Consider the following 27759-nt stretch of genomic DNA (forward strand, 5'->3'; position numbering starts at 1 on the left):
CCTGCAGGCTTTGTCCCATGTAACTGTGGGACAGTTCCTGCTGGGCTCAGCTGTCATCTACATTTAACCCCCTGTGATAACAAAATGCAGCAGGATCCGAAAAAATGGTTTCTTAGGAATTTATGTTAAGGAAATAATCCAAGAGAAGAAAAAGTTATATGCAATAAGATGTTCATCCCAGTTTTACTAAAGAAAAAGACATACAAACAACATAGCTATCCAGCAATTAGGAATGATTCAACTAAGTATGGCACCTGCATATTAAGCAGTTATAATTATTAGTAAATGATGAAAATCATTAACATTTACTGTGTTCATTTATTTAGCACTGTTCTAAGTTTACTATCTCAGTTTGCCATCACAATAATCCTAGGAGGTAGGTGCTAATACTGTCCCTGTTTTACAAATGGAGAAACTGAGGCACAGATAGTTGCACCTCCTGCCTGGGGCCCAGGAAGCCACGATTCTAACCCAGGTGGTCTGGCTCCAGGGTCCTTGATAACTGCAAAGGTTACACTGAAATATGAAGGACATTTAAGATCCAATGTTGTTTGAAAAGCAGGATAGAAAGTGACATGTATGCTATGGTTGAACTGAAAACAGTATGTGTGTGGACAATAAGTGCCAAGTTGAAATGCAAAAATTAAGATCATTTTTGATAAGGTGCCCCGCCCCCCCACGCACAAACACATACACACATTTCACAATGTCTTTATAATTGACTTTAAAAATGTGCAATTTCCTGTCTCGGCTCCTACACTGCCAGGCACTGTAGCTGCTCTCAGCTCCTAGGCTGACTGTCCTCCAAGCACAAGGGGCAGTTGATGTGGCCATTCAGAGCACAGAGTCTGGGGCCGGGCTGCTTGGGCTCAAGTCCAGGGCTTCTATCCTGGGTCATTGGGTAGACGGTGGCTTCGTGCCTCACAAGTGTGTGACCTTGGCCAACTTCTCTGTGCCTTGGTTCCTTCAACTGTGAGATGGGAACAGCAATAGAACTGCCGAGAGGTGTCTGTTAGAACAGAGCCAGTGCAGAGTATGTGCTTATTAAACAAAGGGCTGGGACAAAAATTGTCCCTTTGGAGGTGTTCTTTTGCTCCTTTTTTTGGTAATGTATAAAATTTTAACCACGGCCCTCCAAACACTAAGTCCTTCAGATTGATGTCTAAGCAAAGGCTCAGCAACAGATGTGGCTCAGCAGGGGTAACGGGGAGTCTCAGAGGTGACACTGTGCAGCATGCAGTTCCTGCAGGGGTTTGCCTGGGGAGGGAATGCCTAATGATGCCTGGGAAATGGCCCCAGACAGAACCAGGAGAAACATCCCAACCTGTTCAGAAAAGAATAAAAGCATGATCTTCAGCAACAGCTGGTTATAAACATGTATGGATTCTGCAATTAACAGATATTAACCAATAGGCTACAAACGCAACTTCAGAGGTGCCTCACCACCCCACTGATCAGGTGTGTAGGTGGCAGGTGGCAGGTTGCAGGGACCCAGTCCGATTTCTGATTCTCACTTTCCATCCCCTCCCCCCACCCCAAGAGCAGGGAGCTGAGAGCAGCTACTGTGGCCATTGGCTGCTGGCAGCACAAAAAGCTGAGACAGAGAATTAAGCATGTTTAAGTCAATTGAGAAGACACTGTGAAACATTCAAGAAAAAGAGAGAAAAACCACCTACCAAAAAAGATCTTAATTTTTGCATTTTAACTCTGTACTCCTTGTCCACACACATTGTGTTCAGTCCAAAATGCTGTATGTTTAATGTCCCCTCCACCCCCTGTTGCTCTCCCACTTGCAGGTGAGGGTCCAGGTGGCTCACTGTGGGAGCAGGTCAGTGCAGCGTTTCCTCAGCTCGTTCTCGTGAGTGCCATGTCCTTCCAAAGCACTTGGCAGAAGAGATTCTCCTCCACAGACACACAGCTCCTGCCCTTCACCTGTGCCCAGGGCCTCGTCCTCCAGGTCCCCATGATGTACCAAACAGCCGAGGTCAACCACGGTGAGCCCCTTCCCACTGCGCTGTCTAAAGTGAGAGGAAGAACAGGGCACAGGGGCGGGAGAGAGGGGCCAGGTCCCTGCCCTAAAGCACCAGGATGTGCTTTGAAATGGCTCTGTCTACTAGACCGCACATGTGACAGGAGGAAAGACCAGGGTGCCAGGAGACTTAGAGAGGGGACTTTGAATAACGGCTCCTGCAGGACAGTGAGGACACAGAGCGGAAGAGAAACTGAGTTTCATGCTTGACATTTTCCTCTGCACTTAGTAAATGAGAGAGTTAATGTGAAACCAAAAATGTGTGAACCAAACCACCTCCCCTAACAGGCACCCCCATAAAAACACACTTCACTGTTTGGTGCTGGGCAAGGACAAAGATTGAGCCAAAAAGGCTCTTCAAGAACATCCCCAGACTGAAAGTCCCACGGGTCCTGAAATGCCATCATTCTGTGTGCCCACCCTGCTTGATGGCCAGTCATCCTCGTCAGGATGGGGGTGCGGAGTGAGAGGTGCCCAGTACCACGGAGTGCCTGGCAGCCCCCATGCCTGCAGACTGGTGTGTGCTGTGGACAGCAGTGGGGCCTGGCACCGCAAGGAAAGAAGGCCCCCCTCCCGCTCCCACATGCCTCCTCTCAGCCCTCCTGAGGGCTCAGCCCCCACAGCTTGTGGGGCTAATTATATTCTCACTCAGGGAAAAGACAATGAGACTTCATTCAGCAATTTAGGGACTTCGGCATTTAGAAAGCTTGCTAGTCTTGCTTTGATTCCTTGCAGGGCACATAGTGAGTTCTTGGTAAATGTATTCATTTGTTTATTCAACCAATAATGATTCGTTGAGGTCAAGAAAGATGAGACCAGAGAATGTCTATTGGGTAAGTAAATACTCATCGATGATTTGTTATGGTTCTCATTCCTACCATTTGATGGTTGTTTTCGCGAGCATCCTGGTTAATTGAACTGTTGGCTACGTGAGGGCAGGCAGACTCCGTGTTGCAGTGCACTGTGCATGGGTGCTGAATAAATATGTACTGAATAGGTAAAATAAGTAGTAGGAACTCTGTCCGCATCTTTCCCCACTGAGCCTGAGCTTCTGCCTTAGTGGCTGGCCAGCTCTGGTGTTCCCTGCACCAGGGCCCAGTCTCTCCATCCTCCCAGGAGAGGGATCTGGGTGACGTCCTCCAGGGCTGGGGCTTCCACACACTGCCGGGTCTCCCCTGCTCGGCTGGATGGCCTACATTACTTGTCCTCCTTTCCCTGTCCCTGGGCCCTGCCGCCTGTGCCTTCACCAGTAACTCTCCCTGTCTCTGGCCTTCTGTGTCTGTCGCCACCACCACCTGTCCCATCACTCTTCTGAAGTCATACTGTGCCCGACGAGCTAGGCTTGTCCTTGGCCAGCCATTGCCATCGCCCACAAGCTGCCAGCTGCCCATCTTGAGACAGGCAAGTGACAAATGATCAGTCCCCAGGTCAAATCCAGCCTGGATTCATGTTTTGTTAGGCCTGTGTAGTGTTTTGAAAGTTGGGAAATCTCATACAAAATCTGGATGTGGAGGTTTTATTGAAAGATAGAAAGATCTGGCATAAAAGGCTTTGGACCCCATGTGGCCACCATAGGCCAGGATGGGATTGGCTGCCCTTTCAGGACAGGCTGTGTGGCTCTCCCATATGCCATCATCCCCACATGCCTAGCCACTACAGATCCTCCTATTGGGCCCTGTGAGGGTATCTTAGAGATGCTAGGTCTTAGGATCAGAAAAGGTGACCATATCACTCATCAGTCTTTGGCCTCAAGCTGCTTCCTGAGGTTTTATTATTTGCAGTTCTATAAGCCAGCCTCCTCCCTGGGTCTAGCACTGTTGGCTTCCCCTGGCTCCTGGGACAGAGCTAACCTCTGATTTGTTGAACCCCCAGGCCAATTCCAGGATGCTGCAGGACATCAGGTGAGGGTGCTGGAGCTGCCTTACCTGGGAAGTGCAGCAAGTTTGTTCCTGGTGCTGCCTCGTGACAAAGACACCCCGCTGAGCCACATTGAGCTACACCTCACAGCCAGTATCATCCACCTCTGGACCACCAGCCTGCGGAGAGCAAGGATGGATGTGTTTCTCCCCAGGTAAGCAGCTGCTCCCCTTACAGGGTGCTTTGCAGTTGGCAGTCGGCAGGGCCTGGACTTGGAGCCAGGTGGTCTGATTTTAGAGTCTGTCCTTAGTCACTGGGCTGATGTGTCTAATGTACCCCTAGAGGTTAGACCAAGGAGACATTATTTAGAGCTTGAGTCCATTTCGAGGCACTGCTGACTAACACATGGCACAAATGGAAATGAACTAATTTCCTGGGGTCTTCCCAAGACCAGGGCCAGACAGGAGCTCTGGCTTCATGCCACAACCAGTTCTCGGGGCAGGGAAGGAAGAAGTGTGGTTCCCTTGTAGGAATGTGCCCCAAATCTCATCACATCATAAGAATATACAACCAAAGAGACAAGATGGCTTATATAATTGAGCAAATACAGATATAATTCTAATCAGAAGCCAAATTAAGACATAAAAATTTGAGACTTTAAGTCTCTGTGCAGAAGTTCTCACTCTTTCTAAATAGAGGTGAACCCTCCTTTAAGAAAACCCAATAGGTACAAACACAAATTTCCCAAAAGTTAAACAATGGCTCTGGATTTTGCTTTTCTAAAGTAAAATCTATTAGCAAAACTCATTATTTTACAAAAGGATTCCTCTTAGGACTTCTTTAAGAAATGAGCTTCTCTGGTACATTTGAAATCAGAGTAACTTGGGCCGGCCCGGTGGCACACTGCTACAGTGCGCCACTTGGGAAGCACGGTGGCGCTCCTGCTGAGGGTTCGGATCCCACATACAGACCGGTTCCCACTCACTGGCTGAGCGAGGGGCGGGCGCAGCACCGAGGGTTGCGATCCTGTTGCCGGTTCCGGTCCGGTACGGGCGCGACACTGAGGGTTGCGGTCCGTTGCCGGACACGAAAAAAGACAAAAAAAAAAAAAAAGAAAAAGAAATCAGAGTAACTTATAATCAATTTGTAGACCAGCACTAAGAAAGGAATGCTGTCCAGGGGCTCATCTCAGCACATGAATTCTTTGTGCTCCTGCCCACTTACCCACTTGCCTCCACTGCCAGGGTCTCAGCGGGCCAAAGGCAAAAGGCCTTGGCAGCACTCCATCAAGGAGTTAAAAATAAGTCTACGCACTGAAAGAAAAACATACAAAAAAAGACCTATAGAATTAAAGGCCATGGGTCTAAAGTGGGATCTGGCATAGCACAGAGGAGAAGGTGAACTTAACTCTAAAATAAAGTCTATCTCTCAAAACCAAATATTTGGACCCCCAAATCAAAGTGTGAAGACTGCATATTTCAACAGATCTCTCTATTTGAGAGAAGCTCAGAGAAGGAAGGAAGAGTAGCTTTCGATGTCAAAAGTAGAAAATGCAGGCTGGTGCAGGAATTTACTGCAATGTTTTTGGATTTGGGAGACAGATGGCTGTCTTCGTCCTGGAGCAGCTGATATAAGGAAGAAACCCCAAGGAAATGCCCAGGTCCACTGAGAACTCTCCATTGCCCTGATTCCGCCTTTAGAAATCTCAAACCTTCAAGCAATGACCCTGAAAAGCACTGCAGGGCAGAGGGAAGAAGGGAAAGGCAGGGATCACAGTAGCACGACTGTTAGTTAATTCTTGACCTCATCTGGATAAATTTTCAAAAAAATCTCTCCAAGACTATCAAGCTTACTGTCCAGGAAGGATAGAAGTTTTTAGAAAGATGAGGCTATCTCACAAGCAAAATTAACCAAGCTAAAAAAAAAAAATCTACTTTTAAATCTTTTAGGGAATAAACAGAAAAGGAAGTAAAAACTGTTTTAGGTCTAGAGTTAGGTAAAAACTTTGGACCAAGGTAGACACAAAGTCGGCTTTTGGGCAAGAATTTGCCCCAGAATTCCAGTTCCCTCAAATCATTCATTCATCATTTAGTGTGACCTGCTCTATGGTCAGCATGCATTTTTCATTTAATGAGAGGAAAAATACTTACACACTCTGGGTAGCAATACAAAAATTGTGTGATAACAAGGTATGTTTGACAGCTAAATGTCACCAAGCAGTGCATTAGTAAATTCTGGATGAATTATGATGTCTGGCTTCCCAAGTAACCTTTATTTACAAAGAAATAAAATGCATAGGGACTGTTACTTTTCATTAGGGATGTTTAGCAAACTGAAAGAATTATCAAGAAAACTGAGAATGAATGTTTGTCATTTATATTCATAATCATGTAATGCCTCACAAAAAAGACTAATAATGTCAAAAATGTGTTTAAAGAATTAAAAACTTGGTTATTAGGTCAACATAGTAGAAAGCTGAGCATGAGCTTTTTTATCTGATATTGGACATGATACATGTCTTTTTAAAATCCATCAGATCTCATATATTCCAAATGAGTTTTGCCCTTCCTGCAAGGAGCTGCTGATCATCATCATGTGTGGTTTATGCTTTTCTAAGGGTGATTTCTTTTTTTTTTAATTGAGATATAATTCACATATCACAATTCAGAGGTTTTTAGTATATTCACAAAGTTGTGCAAGCATTACTGGGAAAGAAAAAGAAACCCCATACCATTAGCAGTCACTCCCTTTTCCCCTCCTCCAGCCCCTGGCAGCCACTAATCTGCTTTCTCTCTCTATGGATTTGCCTATTCTGCATACTTCATGTAAATGAAATCACAAAATATGTGGCCTTTTGTTCTGGCTTCTTTCACTTAGCATAATGTTTTCAAAGTTCATCCTTGTAGCATGAAGCAGTACTTCATTACTTTTTATGGCTGAATAATATTCCATTGTTTGGAGATACTGCATTTGGTTTAGTTGTTCATTAATTTATAGATATTTAGATGCCAAGACACTTTTTGGCTCGTTTCCTCTTTTTGGCTACCACAAACATTCATGTACACATTTTTGTGTGGGTATGTATTTTTAATTATCTAGGAATAGAATTACTGAATCATGCGGTAACTCTACATTTTGAGGAACTGCCAGTCTGTTCTCCAAGTGACTGCACCATTTTACCTTCCCACCATCAATGTGTTTGGGTTTCAATTTCTCCCCATCCTCGTCAACACTTGCTACTGCCCATCTTTTTGATTACAGCCATCTTAGTGTGAAGTGGCATCTCATTGTGACTTTCATTTGCATTTCCCTAGTGACTAATGAGGTACAGCATCTTTTCATGTGGTTGTTGGTCATTTATACATCTTTTTTGAGAAATATCTATTCAGATCCTTTGTCCATTTTTAAATTGATTGTCTTTTTTTTGTTGAGTTGTGATAGTTCTTTATTCCGGATACTAGTCCCTTATCAGATATATGATTTGTAAATATTTTCTGCCATTCTGTGGGTTCTCTTTTCACTTTCTTTTTTTTTTCTTGATATATACATAAGTTTAATTCACCTTAAAAATTTTTAATTATACATTTTATACAGTTTTATATACTGTGGGGAGAGGGAAAAATCACAGTCTTCCTAGTATTAAGAACCTCTAAAGATCTTCATTCAGGGCCGGCCTGGTGGTGCACTGCTACAGTGCGCCACTTGGGAGCGCGGTGGCGCTCCCGCCGAGGGTTTGGATTCCACATACAGACCAGCCGCTCACTGGCTGAGCGAGGTGCGGGCGCAACACCGAGGGTTGCGATCCCGTTGCCGGTCCTGGTCCGGTACGGGCGCGACATTGAGGGTTGCGATCTGTTGCTGGACACGAAAAAAGACAAAAAGAAAAAAAAAAAAAAAAAGATCTTCATTCAGCCCTATGTAGAGTGTAACGTATGGTAAGTTTAAAAGGTGTATTTTAGAAACCTTTTAATTTTTTGGCAGCTGGCTGGTACAGGGATTGAACCATGGACCTTGGTGTTATCAACACCATGCCCTAACCAACTGAGCTAACTGGCTAGCCCTAGAAAACCTTTTATTTAATATAAAAAATATATTTCAAATCAGATGCAAAATATACTAAGTATTTTTGTCATTTGGGTAGATCAAAAATTTCGCTTACATTATGATGAATAAAATTAAATGTTAGTGAAAACCTTAAAACACAACAAATACATGTTATTTCTTGAACTCAAAATACAAATTGACACCAAGGGACTTCACGCCTTGAAAATGAGTGGAAAAAATACCATCAGTAATAAAAACCATTTTCATTAGCTAGGAAATTCTTGTTGATCCACTGATGGAGTGTAGCAAGAATCCCCCTTAGGATTATTTTGTAGCGGTGGCATCTGCAGGAAACCAAGGAGAGGAAGCATAATCAGAATCTGTCCAGTTGTCTGCCTAGTCTGGCTGTGGCTCCTTCATTTCTCTTTCAGCTCTTACGTCTGGATGATCACCAAACTTTATTATTTTAGAATATATCCACTGTTTAGATTCTTAATGGTGTGTAGGTTCTTGGACAGTTGATCTCTGTATAGTATTTAACATTTTTACATTGAAATAATTTTTAACTTGCAGATCACTAATTTTTTTTTTTCCTTTTTGTCTTTTTTACTGACCGGTAACGGGATCACAACCCTCAGCGTCACGCCCGCAATGGGATCGCAACCCTCGGTGCTGCGCTCGCACCGCGCTCAGCCAGTGAGCGGGAACCAGTCTCCACATGGGATCCGAACCCTCGGCGGGAGCGCCGCCGCGCTCCCAAGTGGCGCACTCTCCAGTGCGCCACCGGGCCGGCCCCAGATCACTAATTTTAAACATTTTGCCTCATTTGTTTTTATATCCTCTCTTTCTACACACACTGTATTAGTCTGTTTTCTGTTGCATATAACTGAACACTTGAAACTGGGTAATTTATTTAGAAATGAAATTTATTTCTTACAATTTTAGAGGCTGGGAAGTCCACAGTCCCAGGAACACATCTGGTGAGGGCCGTCTTGGTGGTGACTCTCTAGAGTCCCATGGCGAGTCCCGTGGCGATGCAGGCAATCACAGCAAGAATGGCATGAGCAAGAAAGCTAACTCTCTCACTTGTCCTTACAAACAACTCGATATTACTTGCATATATATTATTACAAATCATACTTATTCTTTATGCTCATTGTCCAATCTCTCCCTATCCTCTTCTCCCTCCCCCATCCCACATCTGATAACCCTAGATTTCTTCTCTCCTTCTGAAAGAGTAATGGTTACTCTGTTGATTTGTTACATAGATGATCTGTCCAATGTTGAGAGGTATGTTCAGGTCCCCCAGTATTATCATAGAGCAGATTCTGCTTCTGTCTCTCTGGAATGGGCTTTGTGGAGAGAGACACCCTCTTCTTTTCTTTGGTCTCTGCTGGTGACTCTCCTTGTGTCAATGCACTCCAGTAGCTGGCAAACCATCTACACGGTGGTTGTGGCATCTAGTTGCTTATGTGGCAGCTGTGGTTATTGTGGTGGCTGTGGTGGGCCACACACATGGAGTGATGCTTTTGGTATGCTCCTTACCTAGTTGCTGGTGGCTTCCGACTCCATACCTCAGGACCCTGGGTGGGCCCCATGGCATTGGTGGTGTGCCTGGTTGTGGGAGGGGGTCTGATCCCTGGCTCTATGCCTCAGGACCCCGGGTGGGCCCCATGGCACTGGCAGTGTGCCTGGTTGTGGGAAGAGGGTCTGGTCCCCAGCTTCATACCTCAGGACCCTGGGTTCTTTTCGCTTTCTTGATGGTGTCCTTTGAAGCACCAAAGTTGTTAATTTTTATGTAGTTTGATTAATCTCTTTTTTCTTTTGTTTCTTATGCTTTCACTGTCATATCCAAGAAATTATTGCCTAACCAAGGTCACAAAGATTTACATCTATTTTTTTCTAATAATTTTATAGGTTTAGCTCTTATGTTTAGGTCTTTGATCCATTTTGATTAATTATCATATATGGTATGAGGTAGAGGCCCAACTTCATTTTTTTTTTTTTTTTTTTTAAAAGATGACCGGTAAGGGGATCTTAACCCTTGACTTGGTGTTGTCAGCACCACGCTCAGCCAGTGAGTGAACCAGCCATCCCTATGTGGGATCCGAACCCGGGGCCTTGGTGTTATCAGCACCGCACTCTCCCGAGTGAGCCACGGGCCGGCCCCCAACTTCATTCTTTTGCATGTGGAAATTTATCTGTCCCAGCACCATTTGTTATAAAGACTGTTCCCTCCCCCATGGAATTTTCTGGCATCCTTGTCAAAATCAATTGCACATAAATGTATGAGTTTATTCCTGGACTTTCAATTATATGCTATAGGCATAAATGTCTATACTTGTAGCAGTACCACACAGTCTTGGTTACTGTAGCTGTGCAGTAAGTTTGGAAATCAGGAAATGTGAGTCCTTCAACTCAGTTCTTTTTTTTCAAGATTGTTCAGCTATGCTGGGCCCCTTGAATTTCCATAAGAATTTTAAGATCAGCTTATCCATTTCTGCCAAAATTCAGGTGGGATTTGGATAGAGATTGTGTTGAAACTGTAGATCAACTTGAGGAATATTGCTTCCTAGCAATATAAAGTGTTTCAAGCCATGAACTTGGGATGTTTCACCTTTCGTTTAGGTCTGTATTTGTTTCTTTCAACAATATTTTGTACTTTTGGTGTACAAGTCTTGCACTTCTTTTGTTAAATTTACTTCTAAGTATTTTATTCTTTGATGCTACTGTAAATGAAATTGTTTTCTCAATTTCATTTTCAGATCTTTCATTGCAAGTGTATAAAGTCACAACTGATTTTGGTATCTTAATCTTGTATCCTGCCACTTTGAGGAACTCAAATATTAGCTCTAATAGGTTATTTGTGGATTCTTTAGGATTTTCTATATATAAGACTAAGTCATTTGGTCATCTGTGAATAGAAATAGATTTACTTCTTCCTTTCTAATCTGGATGTCTTCTATTTCTTTTTCTTATGTAATCATCCTGCCCACCCTCCAGTGAAGTGTGAAATAGAAGTGGTCAGAGTGGATATCCTTGTCTCGTTCCTGATCTTAGGGGGAGAGCTTCCAGTCTTTCAACATTAAGTATGTTGTTAGCTATGGGTTTTTTGTAGATGCCTTTTATCAAATTGAAGAAGTTACCTTCTATCCCAGGTTTGATGAGTGTTTGATGTTTGTTTGTTTGTTTGTTTGTTTTTAATCATGATAGGGTGTTGAATTTTGTCAAATGCTTTTCTTACATCTATTGAGATGCTCATGTGGCCTTTGTCTATTAATATGGCACATTATATTAATTGGTTTTCATATGTTGAACCACCTTGCATTCCTGGGATAAATTTCACCTGGTGATGAGACATATTTGCTGGATTCAATTTGCTAGTATTTTGTTGAGGATTTTGCATCTATATTCATAAGGAATACTGGTCTGTGCTTTTCTTTTTTTGTAATATCCTTGTCTGGTTCTGGTAAAGGTTTTTTGTTTTTTTTTTTTTCACTCATGCTATTTTTGTAGCATTTCTTCTGGGTCTGCCTTCATAACCATACAAGAAAATCACTCTAATCTTTTATTGTCATACCTCGCTTGTACTGCTGTTTTTAGTTTAGTAAAAATGATATAATCACCATACTTGGTTTTGAATGGCCCTTAACTCTTTCTCAATATCTTTAAGAAGCAACAATAAAACTGTAATAGTAACCATTAGTGCATGGGCTGTGCAGGGCCTTGTTCTGATCACTTTACAAGGGTCATTTCCTTTCCTCTTCACACCCTATGAACGAGCACCACTATTATGCTCATTTCACAAATGAGAACACTGAGGCAGAGTGGTAAAGTAACTTGCCTCAGTGGCAAAGTAACTAGTTCCTCAGCTAGTAAGAGCCAGGATTCAAATGCAGGCCCTGGGCTCCCAAGTTCATACTCTTAATAACTATGCTTCAGCATTTAGAGTTTCCAAAAAGAATGTGCTTTCAGTACTTCAAATTTTCAAAGAGATAATCAAAAATTTTTTTGAGAAATGTTAACATATTTGGAGAACGTGTACACCTTTTTTGGAAACTATTCTGAAGATCCAAAATACACTTTTATGAGAAAGTCTGATATTTTTGTTTAAAATGTTGGTCACCTTGTCTTGTGTAGCAATGAAGACCTTTGATATTAAATCGTCTTGTTCAGGATTTTCAGTCTCCTGCAAGTTCTGCATGGTTTATAGAGAAAGACCATCTAAATTCCATTTCAAACTTTTTTATTTTCAGAGAAAAATAATATCAGCTGCCCTTTTAAAGGATCCTTCAACAGTAAATTTTTAAATGCCTTGCCCTTGGGGAAATACTACAAAGTTGGTGTGCTGATACTGCCTGCTCACAAGGGCTTACAAGGAAAACCAAGGCTTTCAGTGGCATTCCTTCCCTGCTGTGCCTCAAAGACACACATCACACATGGCAAACAGGAAAATAGGTCTTATCCAATATGAACATATTAAATGAGACTATTGTCAATTAGTCAGCAACTTCTTTTCTTCACCTACTGTGTGACATGCCACACGAGTTGGGACGTAGCAAAGCGTAGACGATCAGAGCTGGGCTCTGCAGTCACACAGCCTTGATTTGAATTGAGGTCCACCATGGGCAAGGTTCTTAAACTCTTTAAGCCTCAATTTTCCCACCTGTAAAAGGAAGATAACAATTACATAGTTACATGAAGATGAAATGAGATACTCCACATAAATCGCTTATCACAATGCCTACCACAATGTAAGCACTCATTAAATATTATTTATTATTAAGAAATAAAAATGAACTAGGATAGCCTCTCCTCACAGGCATTTTACAATATCATAAATAACGGCAATAGGAAGCAGAATGTTCTATACATCATAAGAGTAGAACAAAGTGTTAGTGGGTCTTTAAGATCCAAAGGTCACAGCCCAGCTGGAGGGAAGAGGAGAGGGTAACAACTGAGGAATGGATAATCACTAAATGGCAATCAAGGGAAATCGGGGAGACAGCAATGAGCAGCGTGAGCAAAGATGCAGAGGTGGGAAAAAGCAGGTGGTCATACTACTCAGTGGGCAGGGTTTCAGGGAAGTCATAATCGAAGTTAAAGCTGGAAATGAGTCTGGTGAACCCTAACTTCCAAGTTATGGACTTTGAACTTCATGTGGTGTTTATGAAAAAATGTAGAGTGAGAATTTTAAGTGGAAGTTGATAGTTTGTTTTTTGTTTTTCAGATTTAGGATCAAAAACCAATTCAACTTAAAAAGCATTTTAAATTCTTGGGGAGTCACTGATCTTTTTGATCCACTCAAAGCTAACTTGAAAGGAATTTCAGGTAACAACAGTTCTTCTTCCAAACTTTTCAGCATTGTGTGTGGGGCAGTTTTATTATACTTTGATTGGGGGGGTCTGTTTCCACAGAAACTTCGGTGGTAAACAGCCAGAGTCAATATTATATAAAAGAATAAAGAAATTACTTTGTTTTAGGGCCGGCCCGGTGGCGCACTGCTACAGTGCGCCGCTTGGGGGCACGGCGGCGCTCCCGCCGAGGGTTCGGATCCCACATACAGCCCGGCCGCTCACTGGCTGAGCAAGATGCGGGCGCAACACGGAGGGTTGCAATACCATTGCCGGTCCCGGTCCAGTACGGGCGCGACACTGAGGGTTGCGATCCGTTGCCGGTCACAAAAAAAAAAAAAAAGACAAAAAGGAAAAAAAAAAAAAAAGAAATTACTTTGTTTTACATAAGAATGTGCTGCTTCTGATAACAGGCAAATTGGGGTTAGACTTTGTGGGCAAGGGATGTGTCTTGTGACCTTTAAGCATAATTTTCAGAGACCACCCTCATAGAGAGGTCAATGGCCATGAGACGCAGCGAACTCACTACCCTCCTCTTGGGTGACTAGCAGTGTTCCAGAGACACTGGTGCAAACACAGAAGTCTTCATTCTGGCCCTCCAGCACCACGCCAGCCTCACGGCCACCCTCTGTTTCTACGTCCTCTCCCTCCCCTCTTTCTGTATCCTCTCTGTCTTCTTCTAATGGGCTGGGCTTGAAACATTCCCTCCTCTATCCAATTATCTTTCTTCTAATTACCCATGCTCTTGTAACCTTGCATGAAAATTTTCTCCTTCCCAGCATCCGTATTTAAGATGCTACTACCATTCAATAGGACCTATGTTTGCCTGTGACCTGATAGGGAACTTACATCAAATATAAAAAAGGAGTGGAATGCCAGAACCTATGTTCCAGAATCCTCTCAGGAGACCATTGGCTAAACTATTACCAACTCATTGGCTAAACTATTACCAACTCAAAGGCTCAGATTTTTTTCTACTCTGGATAGTAACTTATCTGTGTGAAAATGACACTGTAGCTGGTATTTTCATTGGCCTTACCTGATAAGCTTGAAAATTACTATTTTGAGTGTTATAATGTCATAATGCAGAGAAGTTTTCTAAAGCTTTGCTCAGAATCATCCTTCTTAAGCAATCACAGAAAAAAAATGAGTTTGATCCACAAGAGAATTCTTGGCTTGGGCTTTAGATGTGACCAGACAGATTGACTGGCATGAGATACTTATCAAATAAAACACAGGAGGAACTATTGCAGAGTGTTTAAAATCTACCAGCTCATTGCCTAAACATTTAGAGATAAGCAAAGCAATAGTCAAGTTTGGGCACACTGCCTCTGACAGTGGTTGGCATACAGTTGGATACTCAATAAATACTGTTGACCTGGTTGAACGGCTTAATGAGAAATTTTCCCTAGTGACACAGGCATAATCTGATACTGCAGGGAAAGGAGGAATATTGTAGTGAAAAGATCAGAGGAAAAGGAAAGAGTGCAGAATTAAGAACGTAAGCACATTCTATCTTTAGTAACGTGCTAAATCCCGATCACAATGTCTTCTTGCAACTCCAGAGTTCAGCCATGGCACCCCTACTGTTGACGGTGATTCTATTCTTCTTTTGATCATTCTAGTTCAAAACTTTGGGGCCATTCTCGACCTTTTCTTCCACACCACTATATCCAATAAATCACTATGACTTACTGATTGTTCCTTCTTAACTCCTAAATCTCTCTCCCTTTATGTCCTAGAAGTACATCCTAAAATGCCATCCATCCTGTGTCTTCAAACAGGACTAATTTTAACCCACATCATGCAATTTTCCTATCAGTAAAGACTTTAAGGTCCACAAGCTCCTCTGACTAGATCTGATAAGCAACCTAGCTTAAAAACTATCTTTTTTTGGACACCTAACCTCTTTTATTCTGATGCAATTCAAGTCTACTTATATTTGTTCAAATTAGCAGAAATATAGGCTCCTGGATCTGGCTTATTTAATAATTATCAAGCAGTTACCATTCATGAAACTTGAAACTTGAATTCATGTTTCCTACTAACAAAACACACCAGCCTTATAATCTTCTCCCATGAAATTTTGTTCCTCTAAAGCAGGGGTCAACAAATGATGGATGGCCCACCACCTGTTTCTATAGTTTTATTGAAACACAGCCACTCCCATTAGTTTACAAATCATCTATGGCTGCTTTCCTGCTACACCAGCATGGTTGAGTAGTTGGGACAGACAATGTTCAGCCTGCAATGGCTAAAATATTTAATATCTGGCCCTGGCCCTCTATAGAAAAAGGTTGCCAACTAAAGTATTGCTTTCCAATGCCCTTCTTTAAACATAATCAAGAGACTAATCACTTCTGAGCCCAAGTGGGCTTTTGACTATATATTCTAGAGATAGGGCCACTGAATATCTCCAAGAAATCTTTTCCTCATTACCAAAATGGGAGTGGCCACCACTCACCTCATCTTAATTGTAGAAATGAAATGATTTAACATACTCATATAGCACAACATCAGCGGAGTGCTTTCCAGAAAGTTAAATGATCAAAAAATGCTGGCCTCCCTTCCTCCAACTAACAAGTGGTTACCAAGCAGTTTTGTGCTATTGATGGAAGCCCAACAACCCAACCCAACATTTTTCCTTTTGGTTCCAAAGCCCAGAATCATTTCACTGAAGTTTTCCTTCCCCACTTAAAAGTCACTTTTCTCTTCCATCTTGGCATCACAAGAACTCCCTCAATTATCATTTCAAGGCCCAATTGACCCCAGGGTAAAAATTTTCCCCCCAGACATACTGGACACTAGGTGTTACGAAGCTTTTAAGAGTAATTTTAATTTCACTCACAATAAAGATACCAGCTGAAGATACTCTCCTTGAACAATCTCACTTCCTTTAGGGTCAGCAGGCTGTGAGACAGACCCATGCCCCCAAATCCAAGAAATATCCTGGCGCACAAACTTGAAACTCTGAAAAACTATCATGTTCTTTGCTTTCAATCTTTGCTCACTAAGACGTAAACGCTATCTGTTACTATGACCAAATGAGCAAACCACCCAGAGTTGTTTGGTTGAGTACATAGTTAATTTATGCCACACCAGATGTCTAGTCAGAGCTGCAATAAAGGGGTGAGGAGTGAGCTAGGGGAAAGAAACGGAGAAAGCAACTAACCACAGCCTAGTTTCAAAGGCCATCTCAAATTCTTAGTACTTTCTCTCTAGGTCCTGGGTTGGGTGCTATGTGACACACACATACACACACGCGCGCACACACACACACCCTCCATCTTTTAGCAACTAAGTGACAAGAAGATGGGAAAGAAGCAAGTTCTGGCAATAACTTTTTCACTAACTTTGCCAATAGTAAGTGATAACTGGAAAGACAAAAGAAACAGCAAATGATATGTTTATCCTGCTTTATGAGAAGCTGAGTATAATAAATATAGGGACATCAATTCACATTTTGCAAATCTTGTGTTTACACAATGTCAAGTTATGAAGACTCTTATGCCTTTTGAGAGTATGACCAACTACACACAAAGAATAATGATCTACACTAACAAATGGGAAGGAGGCACTGAAACAATCATTTGGCTAAGTCTTGCCAAAAACCCATTCTAGGCTGTCTCCTTATGGTTCTACAGACACCAATCAACATTTCCTTACAAGTGAAATCAAGTTAAAGAACATTAAGGCAGCTTCTTCTATGGGCAAAAGAGACAAATGGACAGTGTGAGGAGTGTCCATTATTAATTCATCCAATATTTACTAAACACATACATGTACCAAGCACTATTATGCAAGTTGGGCAAAGAAAAATTTTGAATGAATATGATATCGTTCCTGCCTTTTAAGAGCTAACAGTCTAAAAAGGAAGGTAAATACCTGTAGAAGATGTTATAGAAGAAGAATGGAGAGTGTGCCAGGAGGAAAAGTAGGAAGAATCTTACCCTTTTGCTTTGGATATTGAATGTAATGTAGGAGTAAATGAGTTTACAGTGGGCTACAGTTCCCCAAAGTATGCTTCCCAGAATGCCAATTCAGCAAACGTGGGGACAGGGGATGGTGTGAATGGTTCCATGGTTAAACGCTAGGTATGTAATCCTGCTGTAGAGATTCACTACAAACATTAGCAAATTAGCAGGTTTGAGAAGTCCTCTACTAAAAGACAAAACAGTGCAAAACTGTTTAACCTGCATCTCCCGCATTAAATTAATCATGGAGCCCTTTTTACAGATAGCACTTGTGGATGATCTTGAGAACAAATTTTGGGAAAACAGGTTGTATGACCCTCAATGACACTAAACAGCTGCCAACACTTCAGGGGAGGAAAAAACGGCCAGAATAATCCCTTTGTGCTTGACTTCTTCTAGGCTGATTTCATTAGTTGCATAATATTTCAATAGCTACTTAACAAAAGTAAGCAAATGGGGATCTGTAATTCAAGAACAAGCAAGAGAAAAAACACAAATCCACAGATGACTCCCAAATTCCCATTTTTATCACACATTGGTTATTTGAAAAGTCAACTTTTACCAGAGATAAAATTCAGGAGATGTTGATGCTGAGGCATGACAGGCCATGGGTCTTGGCTTATGGCTATGCAAACATACAAATGTCAATTATTAAACCACTCCTGTAGTCTGATGGAGAAAATCAATGTAAATGAAAACTTTCTATTGCAGTTACAAGATACTGTAATGGCCCAGACCATCTAATCAGACTCATCCACACCAATTGGTCCCATTTTTCACACCATGTCAAGAGACCTAGACTTAACACAGACACATTCACTATATTTTAACTGATAAGGAGTTTCATAGTGAACCTCCGCTCATTTTATCGACATTTGTTTATAATGTTCCAACACCATACTGAATAGTAATGAAGTCACAGAGATTAGTAAAACCTTCTCATGACTGTCAAAAAACCATTCTTTATCCATAAAGTTCTCTTTTTAATTTTGACATTGCATTTCAGTTTGCTCAACAAGCTAGTAAGAGAGGCTAGTCATGAATGATACAGAAATTTGTTTCTTTTCTTAAAGATCCTGCAGAAAAAGATCAACTGCTAAAATAAATCGAATTCTTCACTAGTTTTAGGACAAGTGATGACAAGTTAATGTTTCCATTGATTTTTCTCTTTCTCTGGCCCTTGCCAGTCAGTCCCCTTCACTGATGTTGAAAAATAACTGTTCCTTAACAGTGAATATAGCCAACTCACAATATCCAGTGTACACCTTATTTACAAGATGGATGGAAGGCTGCATGTTCTACATTCTGGGCCAGTTTATTCTCTCACAACATTCTCTCCTTGTGTGTGACAAATGCAAACCAATTTACATATTAGTCTAAGATGAAACAAAGAAAGCTCCCTCACAATACATGTACACTCAAAATGATTATTTTAACACTCATGCCACAGATCCCTTTCCAGTGGCATGCTAGACTAGAATACACATTTTGAGTGCACAGGTGGGGTGAAAGTGGACTTTGAGTTAGAAAACCTACATATTCCCAAGTCTGCTTATCAGGTGTGTGATCTCAGATGACTTAACAGCTCACTCTAAAATAAAAGGATTGGACTGAATGATTTCTAAAATTTCTTCTGGTTCTAAAGATTCTGACTTTCACTTATTGTCATCAAGTACCATTTCATCTTTGGAGAGTTTAAAAATGATTAATGGTTAAATAAAAATCTGTCAGTTCCTCTAAGTTATCACTTACAATCCTATTTGCTAAGCTTATGATATCTTTGAAATTGTTAGCACACAGAAAAATATAGTTCTAACCTCTCATTTTCTTTACAGATTCTAGCCTATGAGGCAAGTTAACTGATATACCTAAGTATATTGAATGCAGTCATGCAACATTAGACACATTTTTAATACACTGAATTATGCTTCTTAATGAAGCCCATAATACACACCCATGACTGTCATTTAAAAGTGGCACTTAATATGCAGTCTAAGAAGGCATTCTAGGGAAATTATCACAGAAGCTTGCTGAAAATGATTCCTGGACTACAAACTCTGCATTTTGACAAATTCCTGAACAATTCTTATGACTACTGAAGTTTTAGATATACTAAATACTGGCTGAGGAAAGATTTTAATATTAACTAGAAATCATTTTTGAAAATTATCCATTCAAAAAATGAAGCAGTGCTCTAAATATTAATTTGAAAGAGGTTCTCAAATTTAACAAATTGAGGTTTTGAAAGCTGCATAAAATATTGAACCTTAAGAATTTTCCAAACAAATAATCGTTCCCTAGCTACACAGTATGCAGCACTGCTGAGTTTTACACATACATTCTTTAAAAATCTTTACACTAAATGCGTTAAAAAAATGCAAATGAGCAATTCACATTTTTTATTTCCTGGAATTAGGTCAAGATGGCTTTTATGTTTCTGAAGCTATCCACAAGGCCAAGATTGAAGTTTTAGAGGAAGGCACCAAAGCATCTGCAGCCACAGGTATGTTCACACAGAGAAGTAAGCAATACCTGGTCACACTGCTTGCCTTTATCTACCTTTGTTAAATTTATCCTGTTGAGTCATCACACTTCTAAACCTTTCCATTTAAATTCCAAGTCCAGATGTGGAATAGCACTTTTTTTTTTTCTTTTTTTGTGACCGGTAAGGGGATCACAACACTTGGCTTGGTATCGCCCGCACTGCGCTCAGCCAGTGCGCGCACCCGGCCATCCCTATATAGGATCCGAATCCGCGGCAGCGCCGCACTCTCCCGAGTGAGCCATGGGGTCAGCCTGGAATAGCACTTTTTAAAAAGAAATGTTAACAGAAAGCAAAAAGTTTTCGAAAAATGATGGCAGAAAAGAGATATCCTTTTTGAAAAGGATTTGTACCATCTTCCCATCTTCCCATAAATAAGGAATAGTCATTCTAAAAATTAACCTTCAGGAAAAAATTTATTCTATGAAATATTTTCAAAATAGGAAACAGGCTTGGCTAAATGGTATGTTTTCTCTTTGATTTTCCCATTTTCACCACACCACCACACTAAACACTGCAATGTCATTAGGATGCTTTGATTACTTCAAAAATCATGGGACATAACTAACTTTGTATCCTATTTAAATAACAATTTTCTTCAAATGAGTAGAAAATGCAATGGGATTCTTCTACTCTTTATCTTTCCTGCAGCTCTGTTGTTACTGAAAAGGTCTAGGATTCCCATTTTTAAAGCTGATCGGCCATTCATCTTTTTCCTGAGAGAACCCAACACAGGTATTTCAATATTTTTTGATAAGTTTCAGATAAATTAAATATTTATCAGCATCTCTCAGCAACAAAGGCCAATTTGTCTATGACTGCCTAAAACAAACATTCCTTCTATTTCTATGGTGTTTCAGAAGCTTCTCAGTTGCTGTGTCTTATATCCTGAGAAAGAAGAATATTTCATAAGTACAAAGGGACCTATTATTCTCCATGTTTTTTGCCTTCTTGTTCTCTCAGCTCATTTGTAGTTAGTGCAGACTTCAAAAACAAAATTCAGTAAGTTTCTACTTTTGGGGAGACTATGAAAAATCAGGAAGTAAAATAAATGATAAATCTTGCCCTTTTTTTCAGTTGTCCCCTAGCTTTCTTGCTTTTAGGAGAGATCATTTTTTTCAGCCCACTAGAGTATAACAGGGTAGTTCTCTAGTGACTCCCAGTGACTCTAAATATTCTAGTGAATGCACCTGGATTTTTATATTGTCAGCACCACGCTCAGCCAGTGAGCGAACCGGCCATCCCTATATGGGATCCGAACCCGGGGCCTTGGTGTTATCAGCACCGCACTCTCCCGAGTGAGCCACGGGCCAGCCCTGGATTTTTATATTGTTATTCTGTTAATCTTTCTCAGAAACGAAATGTTTGCCCTAGTATATCTTAATCCAAAGATAGTATGGTACAGGCAAAGCCTTAGCACATCAGGACAAGCAGGTGTCTTTTAAGTTTCAACAACATTCAACAGTCTTCCAATAATTTCTCTTAACGTTCTTTCCCCCCCCTACAATTATCTATCAGCCCAAGAAGGAAAAGAGATTCTCAGTAAAGAGTTGTTGGCAAGTCTAAACAGTGTATTAAAAGAAACAGGATGGAACAAGACTAATAAAATCAAGCAAAGGTGGATCTACTTTAACTAAACATCAGGCATTACTTTTATTTATGGAGAGAAAAAAATGTCAAAAGTTAGAATAATGAAACTTACGCATAAGTTTACACAAATCATTAAGGAAATACTGTCAACATCATTTTAACTGAGAATCATTTGCATACTGCTGTAACTTGCACTAGAAATTAAAGGAACATTTTTGTGAAAAAAAAAAAGGATGAAGATAATCATTCACTAGAAAATAAACTATTTGGGGATTTGGAGGGAGGAAAGATCCATCAACAGAATATATCCTAGTATTTCACCATGATCATCCCAAACCCATAGTGAATAGATGAAAATGTCATTTATCACTCACAACAGGCAGCAGAACCCTCTATTAGAAAGGAGACATGTCAAAAAATGAAAGATGAAAAAAAAAAAAAACCTGACAGGTTCCACTCCCTCAAGAAACAATGAGACAGGACTAAACTTTAATAGAAAGGTCATTGCCAAAAGCTGATAGACAATAAAGGTTGATGACAGTTAAAAGAAAAAGATTCATATTTTGGAATTCAACTGCATAAAAATGATGTAAAATCCTTGACCTAGGAAAGGACTATACCACTATTTCAATGGTATGAGTTTTCAGAACTGCCTTAGTAATGAGAAAGAAAATATAAAGCTAATCCATAATCCAGCGCAAATCTTAGTCCCTGCGAATTTATTTACCACTTTCTGGGAAGCACTTCACCACACAAGGGAAAGTGGCTGTTCTTCTGGTGACAGTTATTGAAGAGATTAGAAATGAGTCTCAGCCTTCACTATCCAAACTGACAAATCTTACTATGAGCAACTAATGAATCAATCAACAAATGGGACACATAGGGGAACATTAAGAAAAATGATCTAAAAACCTCAACATTAAACTTTTGGAGAATTTCATTTGTCCAGCCTGAAGTCATTCAGTGATCTAAAGGGCCTAAAAGATATAATATTCCCCCCAGGCAGATTCCCCCTCCCCTTTGCTGACAAGAATTCTACAATGGTACTTCAGTACTTTAAATAATGTGCCTATAGCTTTTTAAAATGCAAAAAAACCTGACAGAGATGGATTTAATCTTTAGTTTCAATGGGTTTCAAATCTCTTGACTAGGTCTTGGGATGAGGGTGTAAAGGGTATAATGGCAGAGAGATAAAAGACAAAAGGAGGAGACAGGACAAACTGCTACTTCCCCACTCCCTGTAGGCTTCTTTCTGGAAAATGTAGTAATGGTCAAGGGTCTAAAAGATTATTATCTCAAAAGCAATTTGTGAAACAGAAATAAGAACTTTCTGATAAGAAAAGCTGCTAAATATTGGAAGTTGACTCCCTTTCCTACATATTCTTGTTAAGTGTGAATTTTTATCTGAATGGCTTCTAATCCCTCCTGTTAATCTCAGACCACAAAATATATTCTGGATTTTGTGTAGCTCTTGTTGAATTCAGCAATGTGACTGTAGACAATTACTTAACAATTCCATCTATTAAATGATATCCTGTTTTACTTAAAGGTATTTTGTAGAGGTAAACAAAGTTTAAAGAATTGCATATGAAAATACTATATAATGTTACATTAAATGCTTCTTTTTCTTGACAGGATTTGTCTTCAGTATTGGGAGAGTTTCAAATCCCTTAGACTAAATTAGCAGATCTCAAGCACGTTCTCCACTTTCATCTATGCTTTTCTTCATAAAAAGTTACAATTTCATTTTGTTACACCCTTAAAATTTAAAAAAAGTTCTGATAAAGTGTAAAAAGATAAGGGTATGTGACTTTCAAATATTATGAATTTAAGAATACTTCAATTTTATAAGTTTATTTTACCCTCTCTTAACCCAAAACTATGTTAACCTTCTTTTCCACTGGTTACCCCCTCAAACCACTAAGGCACAGCTGTGATCTATGAATGGTGAGTGAGTCAGGCCATAGGTTCACATCCTCAGTAAGATGGACAAGGCCATGTTGGACTGAGGGTGGAGAATGAACAGTGTTGGTTTGATGCAAAATGAACTAAGTCATCTTAAATGTAGTTCCTTTCCATTTAGCTTCTCTAAATATAATTGAGAGTTTTCAGTGTGAGAATAGCAGAGCAGAACAAAGAGATCCCCTTTGAACGCCCAATTGTTGTGGGCGTTTTTAAGTATGGCATCAAGCTGCTAAATACCAGACATTTCACAGTATGTAATGTACTCCAAACTTACCACTCCCTACCTAACAGCTTCAACTTAGTGCCATCCACAATCCTAATGAGAAAGGAAAATGGGTTGAAGGGAAGTAAAGAAACCGGTCGTGTCCAAGGTTGTCTGCTCTTTAAACAGCTTTGAAAGTGTCTGCCTATCCGCCAGACACAGTCATTCCCATTACCTAGGCAGAAATGGGAGTATGTTGGTGTGGCCAACAAAAACTATGAACATATAATAAAATGACAATGCAGATTATGTAACATGTAATTACAGTTAGGTTTAACAAATATGAACTTCAAGTGGTGTATTTTTTCAATGCAAAAAAGAAAGGCCTTTAAAATTCCATTATCTTAGGATGTTTTTAAATGATTACTTTAAATGTGATTATTTCCTAAACCACACAAGAGTAAAATAGAGCATTTATTGATGGAATAACAAAAGTGCTTTTCTTAAATATTCTTCAAAATACATTTGTACAACTTACAATAATATATCCAAAATAACTGTATATACAAAACATTACCTAGTTTTAATGTATGTGCTTTTTTCCCCAAAAATTACAAAGTAACTTCTTTTTAATTTTTTTTTTGGCAAAGTTCAACCTTAACAGAGGTGACAATTTTAAAGGTTGGTTTAAGAAAATAGAACCTGAGGGAAATTGACACGCAAGAGTCAATGACAAGCAAGAAATCTGGAGGAATATTTTTAGTTTGTTAAATAAAAATGTTTTTTAGAGTGATACTTTTCACATTACAAAAATAAACCAAAATGAAGAAAAGGTTACTGTAAAATGATGGAAAAAGAATCTGTAGACTTGCTTTTAGTATTTCAAATAGACAACAATGCATGTCAAAAATGAATGCAAGATCACAACAGTCTTGTATTTACTTTGTATTTGGAGAAGATAGTGAAATAAGTGGCCACATCCTATTTTCTTTTAATTGCTATTAATATGGTTGATCTGATTGGCTCTTCGATGAATTTCATCCAAGAAGCTCTCCAGTTGTTCTATTAGCATTCGTTTTTTAAACCTGTATGAAAAAATAAATAATAGCTCTCTCAATTTTTTAATGCATAGTATACACCAATATAATATTTTTTTAAAAGAGAGAGAAAAACTGCTTTTGGGAAGATTTTTCAAGGTGAAATGAAAATGGAAAATCACCACTCTGACAAAAATCCGTTGAAAGATTAGTAAATTATTGTACCAATACAGTATTATAGTTAATCCCTAAAACAAATAATGTAGGCCTAGACAGTAGGAAAGAGGTTATTCCTTCCACAACCAAAAGGAAAAAAATACTAATATATGCAAGGGTTGCAAATACTCTAGCAAAATTTGGGTTGCCAAAGCAATTACTCCAATAGTTTTTCATGCTCTTTGAAAGTTGAATGTTGAAAGGAATGTGAACAAAGTATGAATATAATTACCCACAAAATAGAAAAAGAAATGAAAACTCGTCAGTAGTATTTAAAAACCATGCGTTCTACTACTATAATTCAAACGCTGGCAAATCAAGGATAATTAGATATCTATAACATAGGATATAGCAAGCAGTTAAAAGTTCAGGGGGCAATTTAAAACATTTTTCAGTAATAAATATAGGTAGACTAAAATTGCATTCATCTACATAAATATTAATATTGCTGATGCTTTTTAGAATATCCCAAAACACTGGGCATTCTATTCCTACTTCCTCTCTACTTGTAAACTAATATAAACAGACATCATAATATATGCAACTCTCTAAAAGGTGGCAGAAGTGGAGTGTAGATACCAGGAACACAGCTAAATCCATGATGAGGGTTAAGCTAACTGAATATTACCATAAAGAGGAAGACAGGATAATAATACTCAAAATTATATGAAAAGTTATGGCCTTAATCTTGATTCTTCAAAGTGGCCTATGTTCTAGCTACTTCAAAAAAAAATTAAATTAACTGCTCTATCTAAAAATTTTATGTGTAGCATGGAAGAGATTAGGGGACTAATGGGTGGGTATGTTTACATTTGGAAAGTCAGATGAGATAAATCTGAAGTTTTCTTAATATGCTAAAATTCGAAAAGTCTTGAAGGAAAAATAAAAAATGCTTCTAAACTCATACGACTATGCTTTCCAATTAATCGATCTTCATTGTTACCATTTATGACCTTGAACCACAATACCTATGCTAATAATCCTGGGCTACTAAAACAATCAGAATAAGGTCCATTTGTTCAACTCTGGTCCTCTTAATTATATGTCTTCCCATGTAAAAATGAACTATATTCAAATATTGCCTTTCTAGATTACTTCTAATCACCAAATAATAATAATATATACAGAAGAAAATCTGAAGGCTGTAAAGTATAAAGACATCAAAAAGCTACAGAGAAGAATAAATGAGAATTATGCAAGTGTCTAGAAATTTGCAGGGAGAAAAGTTCCATAATTCCTGAAGAATTTGTGTGTAGCTATTTTCTCAGTAAATTTCTTTCAATAAACTGAAGAAAAGAAGTATTTATGTGTGGGTGTGTTATAAATAAGCATAAAACACACAAGTGCAAAAGAGATACTGTTAAAATACTGCCTATGTAAACTTGGGACTCATTTTATCACCATTTCTTAACATGTAATAGTTTATTTACCTTGATGCTTCTTTAATGACATTTTGTAAAAATATTAGTCTTGTTTGTAAACTGCCTTGCACATGCTTCAGTAAAGCGAAGATTCTTTCATATTCTTAAAACAAGAGAAGCAGAAAGAAAAGTTAAGTGGCTTTCTTTTGTATTCATTCAATATTTTTCTATTGCTGTTTATTATATTAATACACGCTGAGACAAAAACATTTTATGTAAAAATTTCACTACTCATTAATTTTATAATACATATTAACATATATATGTGGAAGGAAATATGTATCAACCAAGATAAAACAGCTTGTTAGACACTGTTTTGGTAAAAGTTCCCATTAAGATATCAAACATAAAGGATAGAAGGATGAGTAAATAGTTTTTCAGTAGTACCACAGAAAAATAAGAGGCAAGTGGCCTTCACAAAAATCTATTCTTACAATTTAAATTCTAAACTATAGCTAACACGGAGGGTAAAGGAAGGGGGAAAAAAAAAAGGACTGAGCCTTATCCACTTCTGGACCACCCATGGATCATTTCACTACCATCATAGCAGGTGATCTGCTAGGGTTAGGGTTAGGGTTAGGGTTAGGGTTAACCCTAACCCTATCTTCCTAATGAATGTCAATAATGTTGAAACTTTTGCCCACAAAGTTCTTTTGTATTCATATAATTGATAGCTCTTATAACTTTAGTTTTCTGGCCTAAACATATCCTTGTCACTATCATGGTTTAAATCTTAGCAGTGGTAGGCACTGTGATGAGAACTTTAGGAACATGAAGTCATTTAATATTCACTACCTCTTTCTGTGTTAGCTGCTATATCAAAATTCCAGTTGCTGATTAGAAAAATACTCAAGACTATGGGTCCCTGTTGTGGTAGGAACTACGTATAATTTATCCCTGTAGATTGTCTTCCTTTGCTCTCAGTCTCAGCTGTCTACCATACCTAGTACTTTGGACATAGCAGATAATCAGTGTTTGTCAAATGAGTAAAGAATCTAATCTTCAGTAGTTCAGATGTTGTTCAAGACTTATCTGGAATCATATCTATGCTTTTAGTTATTTGACTTTTGTTTGTTTTTTGAGTCCACACAGAAATCAAATTTGAGGTTTGTCTCTTAATTATACATACTTCTTCCTGGCTTTCGGATCTCTTTCATTATTTGTGCTTTTAATTCAGTATTGACCTCTTCGTGGCTTCTGCAATGCATCAATTTCTTTCCTTTGTTGAGTGAAGATGCTGGTATATTCTCTTCAGCACACTGTTCTTTATCTCTTGGCTCCTCATGATTTTCTAAAAATCCACCAACAGTGAGGTCATTAGTTCCTAAATGGTCATGACCAAGAGCCTCCATATGATTGGTTGGTCGTTCCAATAAGTTGGCTGAAGAAGATGCTGAAAACTCAGCATCCATAGCATTTGGTGTAATGTCTGATGAAAGTTGGTCTGCAACATGATTTTCAACCACATCATCTATTGTTGAATCATTAGTGGGTTCTGAAACTAAAAACAAACATCAGGGAAAAAAAT

At 39.3% G+C, this 27759-nt stretch overlaps 2 protein-coding genes across 5 annotated transcripts in view; one reads left to right on the plus strand and one right to left on the minus strand.

Annotated features, from left to right (window-relative positions):
- The window catches only part of SERPINE3 (serpin peptidase inhibitor, clade E (nexin, plasminogen activator inhibitor type 1), member 3), a 29589-nt gene extending 6045 nt beyond the window's left edge, over positions 1-23544 (plus strand). Inside the window, exons 3-9 of the mRNA XM_008565828.1 lie at positions 1474-1494; positions 1797-1994; positions 3902-4100; positions 13161-13261; positions 19675-19761; positions 20452-20535; positions 23026-23544. Coding sequence (XP_008564050.1) covers positions 1474-1494; positions 1797-1994; positions 3902-4100; positions 13161-13261; positions 19675-19761; positions 20452-20535; positions 23026-23069 — 734 coding nt within the window. The 3' untranslated portion in view covers positions 23070-23544. The remainder of the gene's footprint in view (positions 1-1473; positions 1495-1796; positions 1995-3901; positions 4101-13160; positions 13262-19674; positions 19762-20451; positions 20536-23025) is intronic.
- The window catches only part of INTS6 (integrator complex subunit 6), a 101704-nt gene continuing 86104 nt past the window's right edge, over positions 12160-27759 (minus strand). Inside the window, exons 14-18 of one of the 4 annotated variants that reach the window (XR_550032.1) lie at positions 27361-27732; positions 26241-26334; positions 24500-24642; positions 23630-23792; positions 12160-12596 (exon numbers count right to left, since the gene is read on the minus strand). Coding sequence is in view for 2 of the 4 variants with exons in the window: in XM_008565825.1 (XP_008564047.1) it covers positions 24549-24642; positions 26241-26334; positions 27361-27732 (560 nt within the window). In the remaining 2 variants the exon portion in view is untranslated. Of the gene's footprint in view, positions 12597-23629; positions 24643-26240; positions 26335-27360; positions 27733-27759 lie in introns of those variants that run through there. The other 3 variants (XR_550031.1, XM_008565825.1, XM_008565826.1) reach the window with 3 other exon arrangements.

The sequence above is a fragment of the Galeopterus variegatus genome, unplaced genomic scaffold (genome assembly GCF_000696425.1).
Source record: "Galeopterus variegatus unplaced genomic scaffold, G_variegatus-3.0.2 Scaffold208, whole genome shotgun sequence".
NCBI classification, from domain to species: Eukaryota; Metazoa; Chordata; class Mammalia; order Dermoptera; family Cynocephalidae; genus Galeopterus; species Galeopterus variegatus.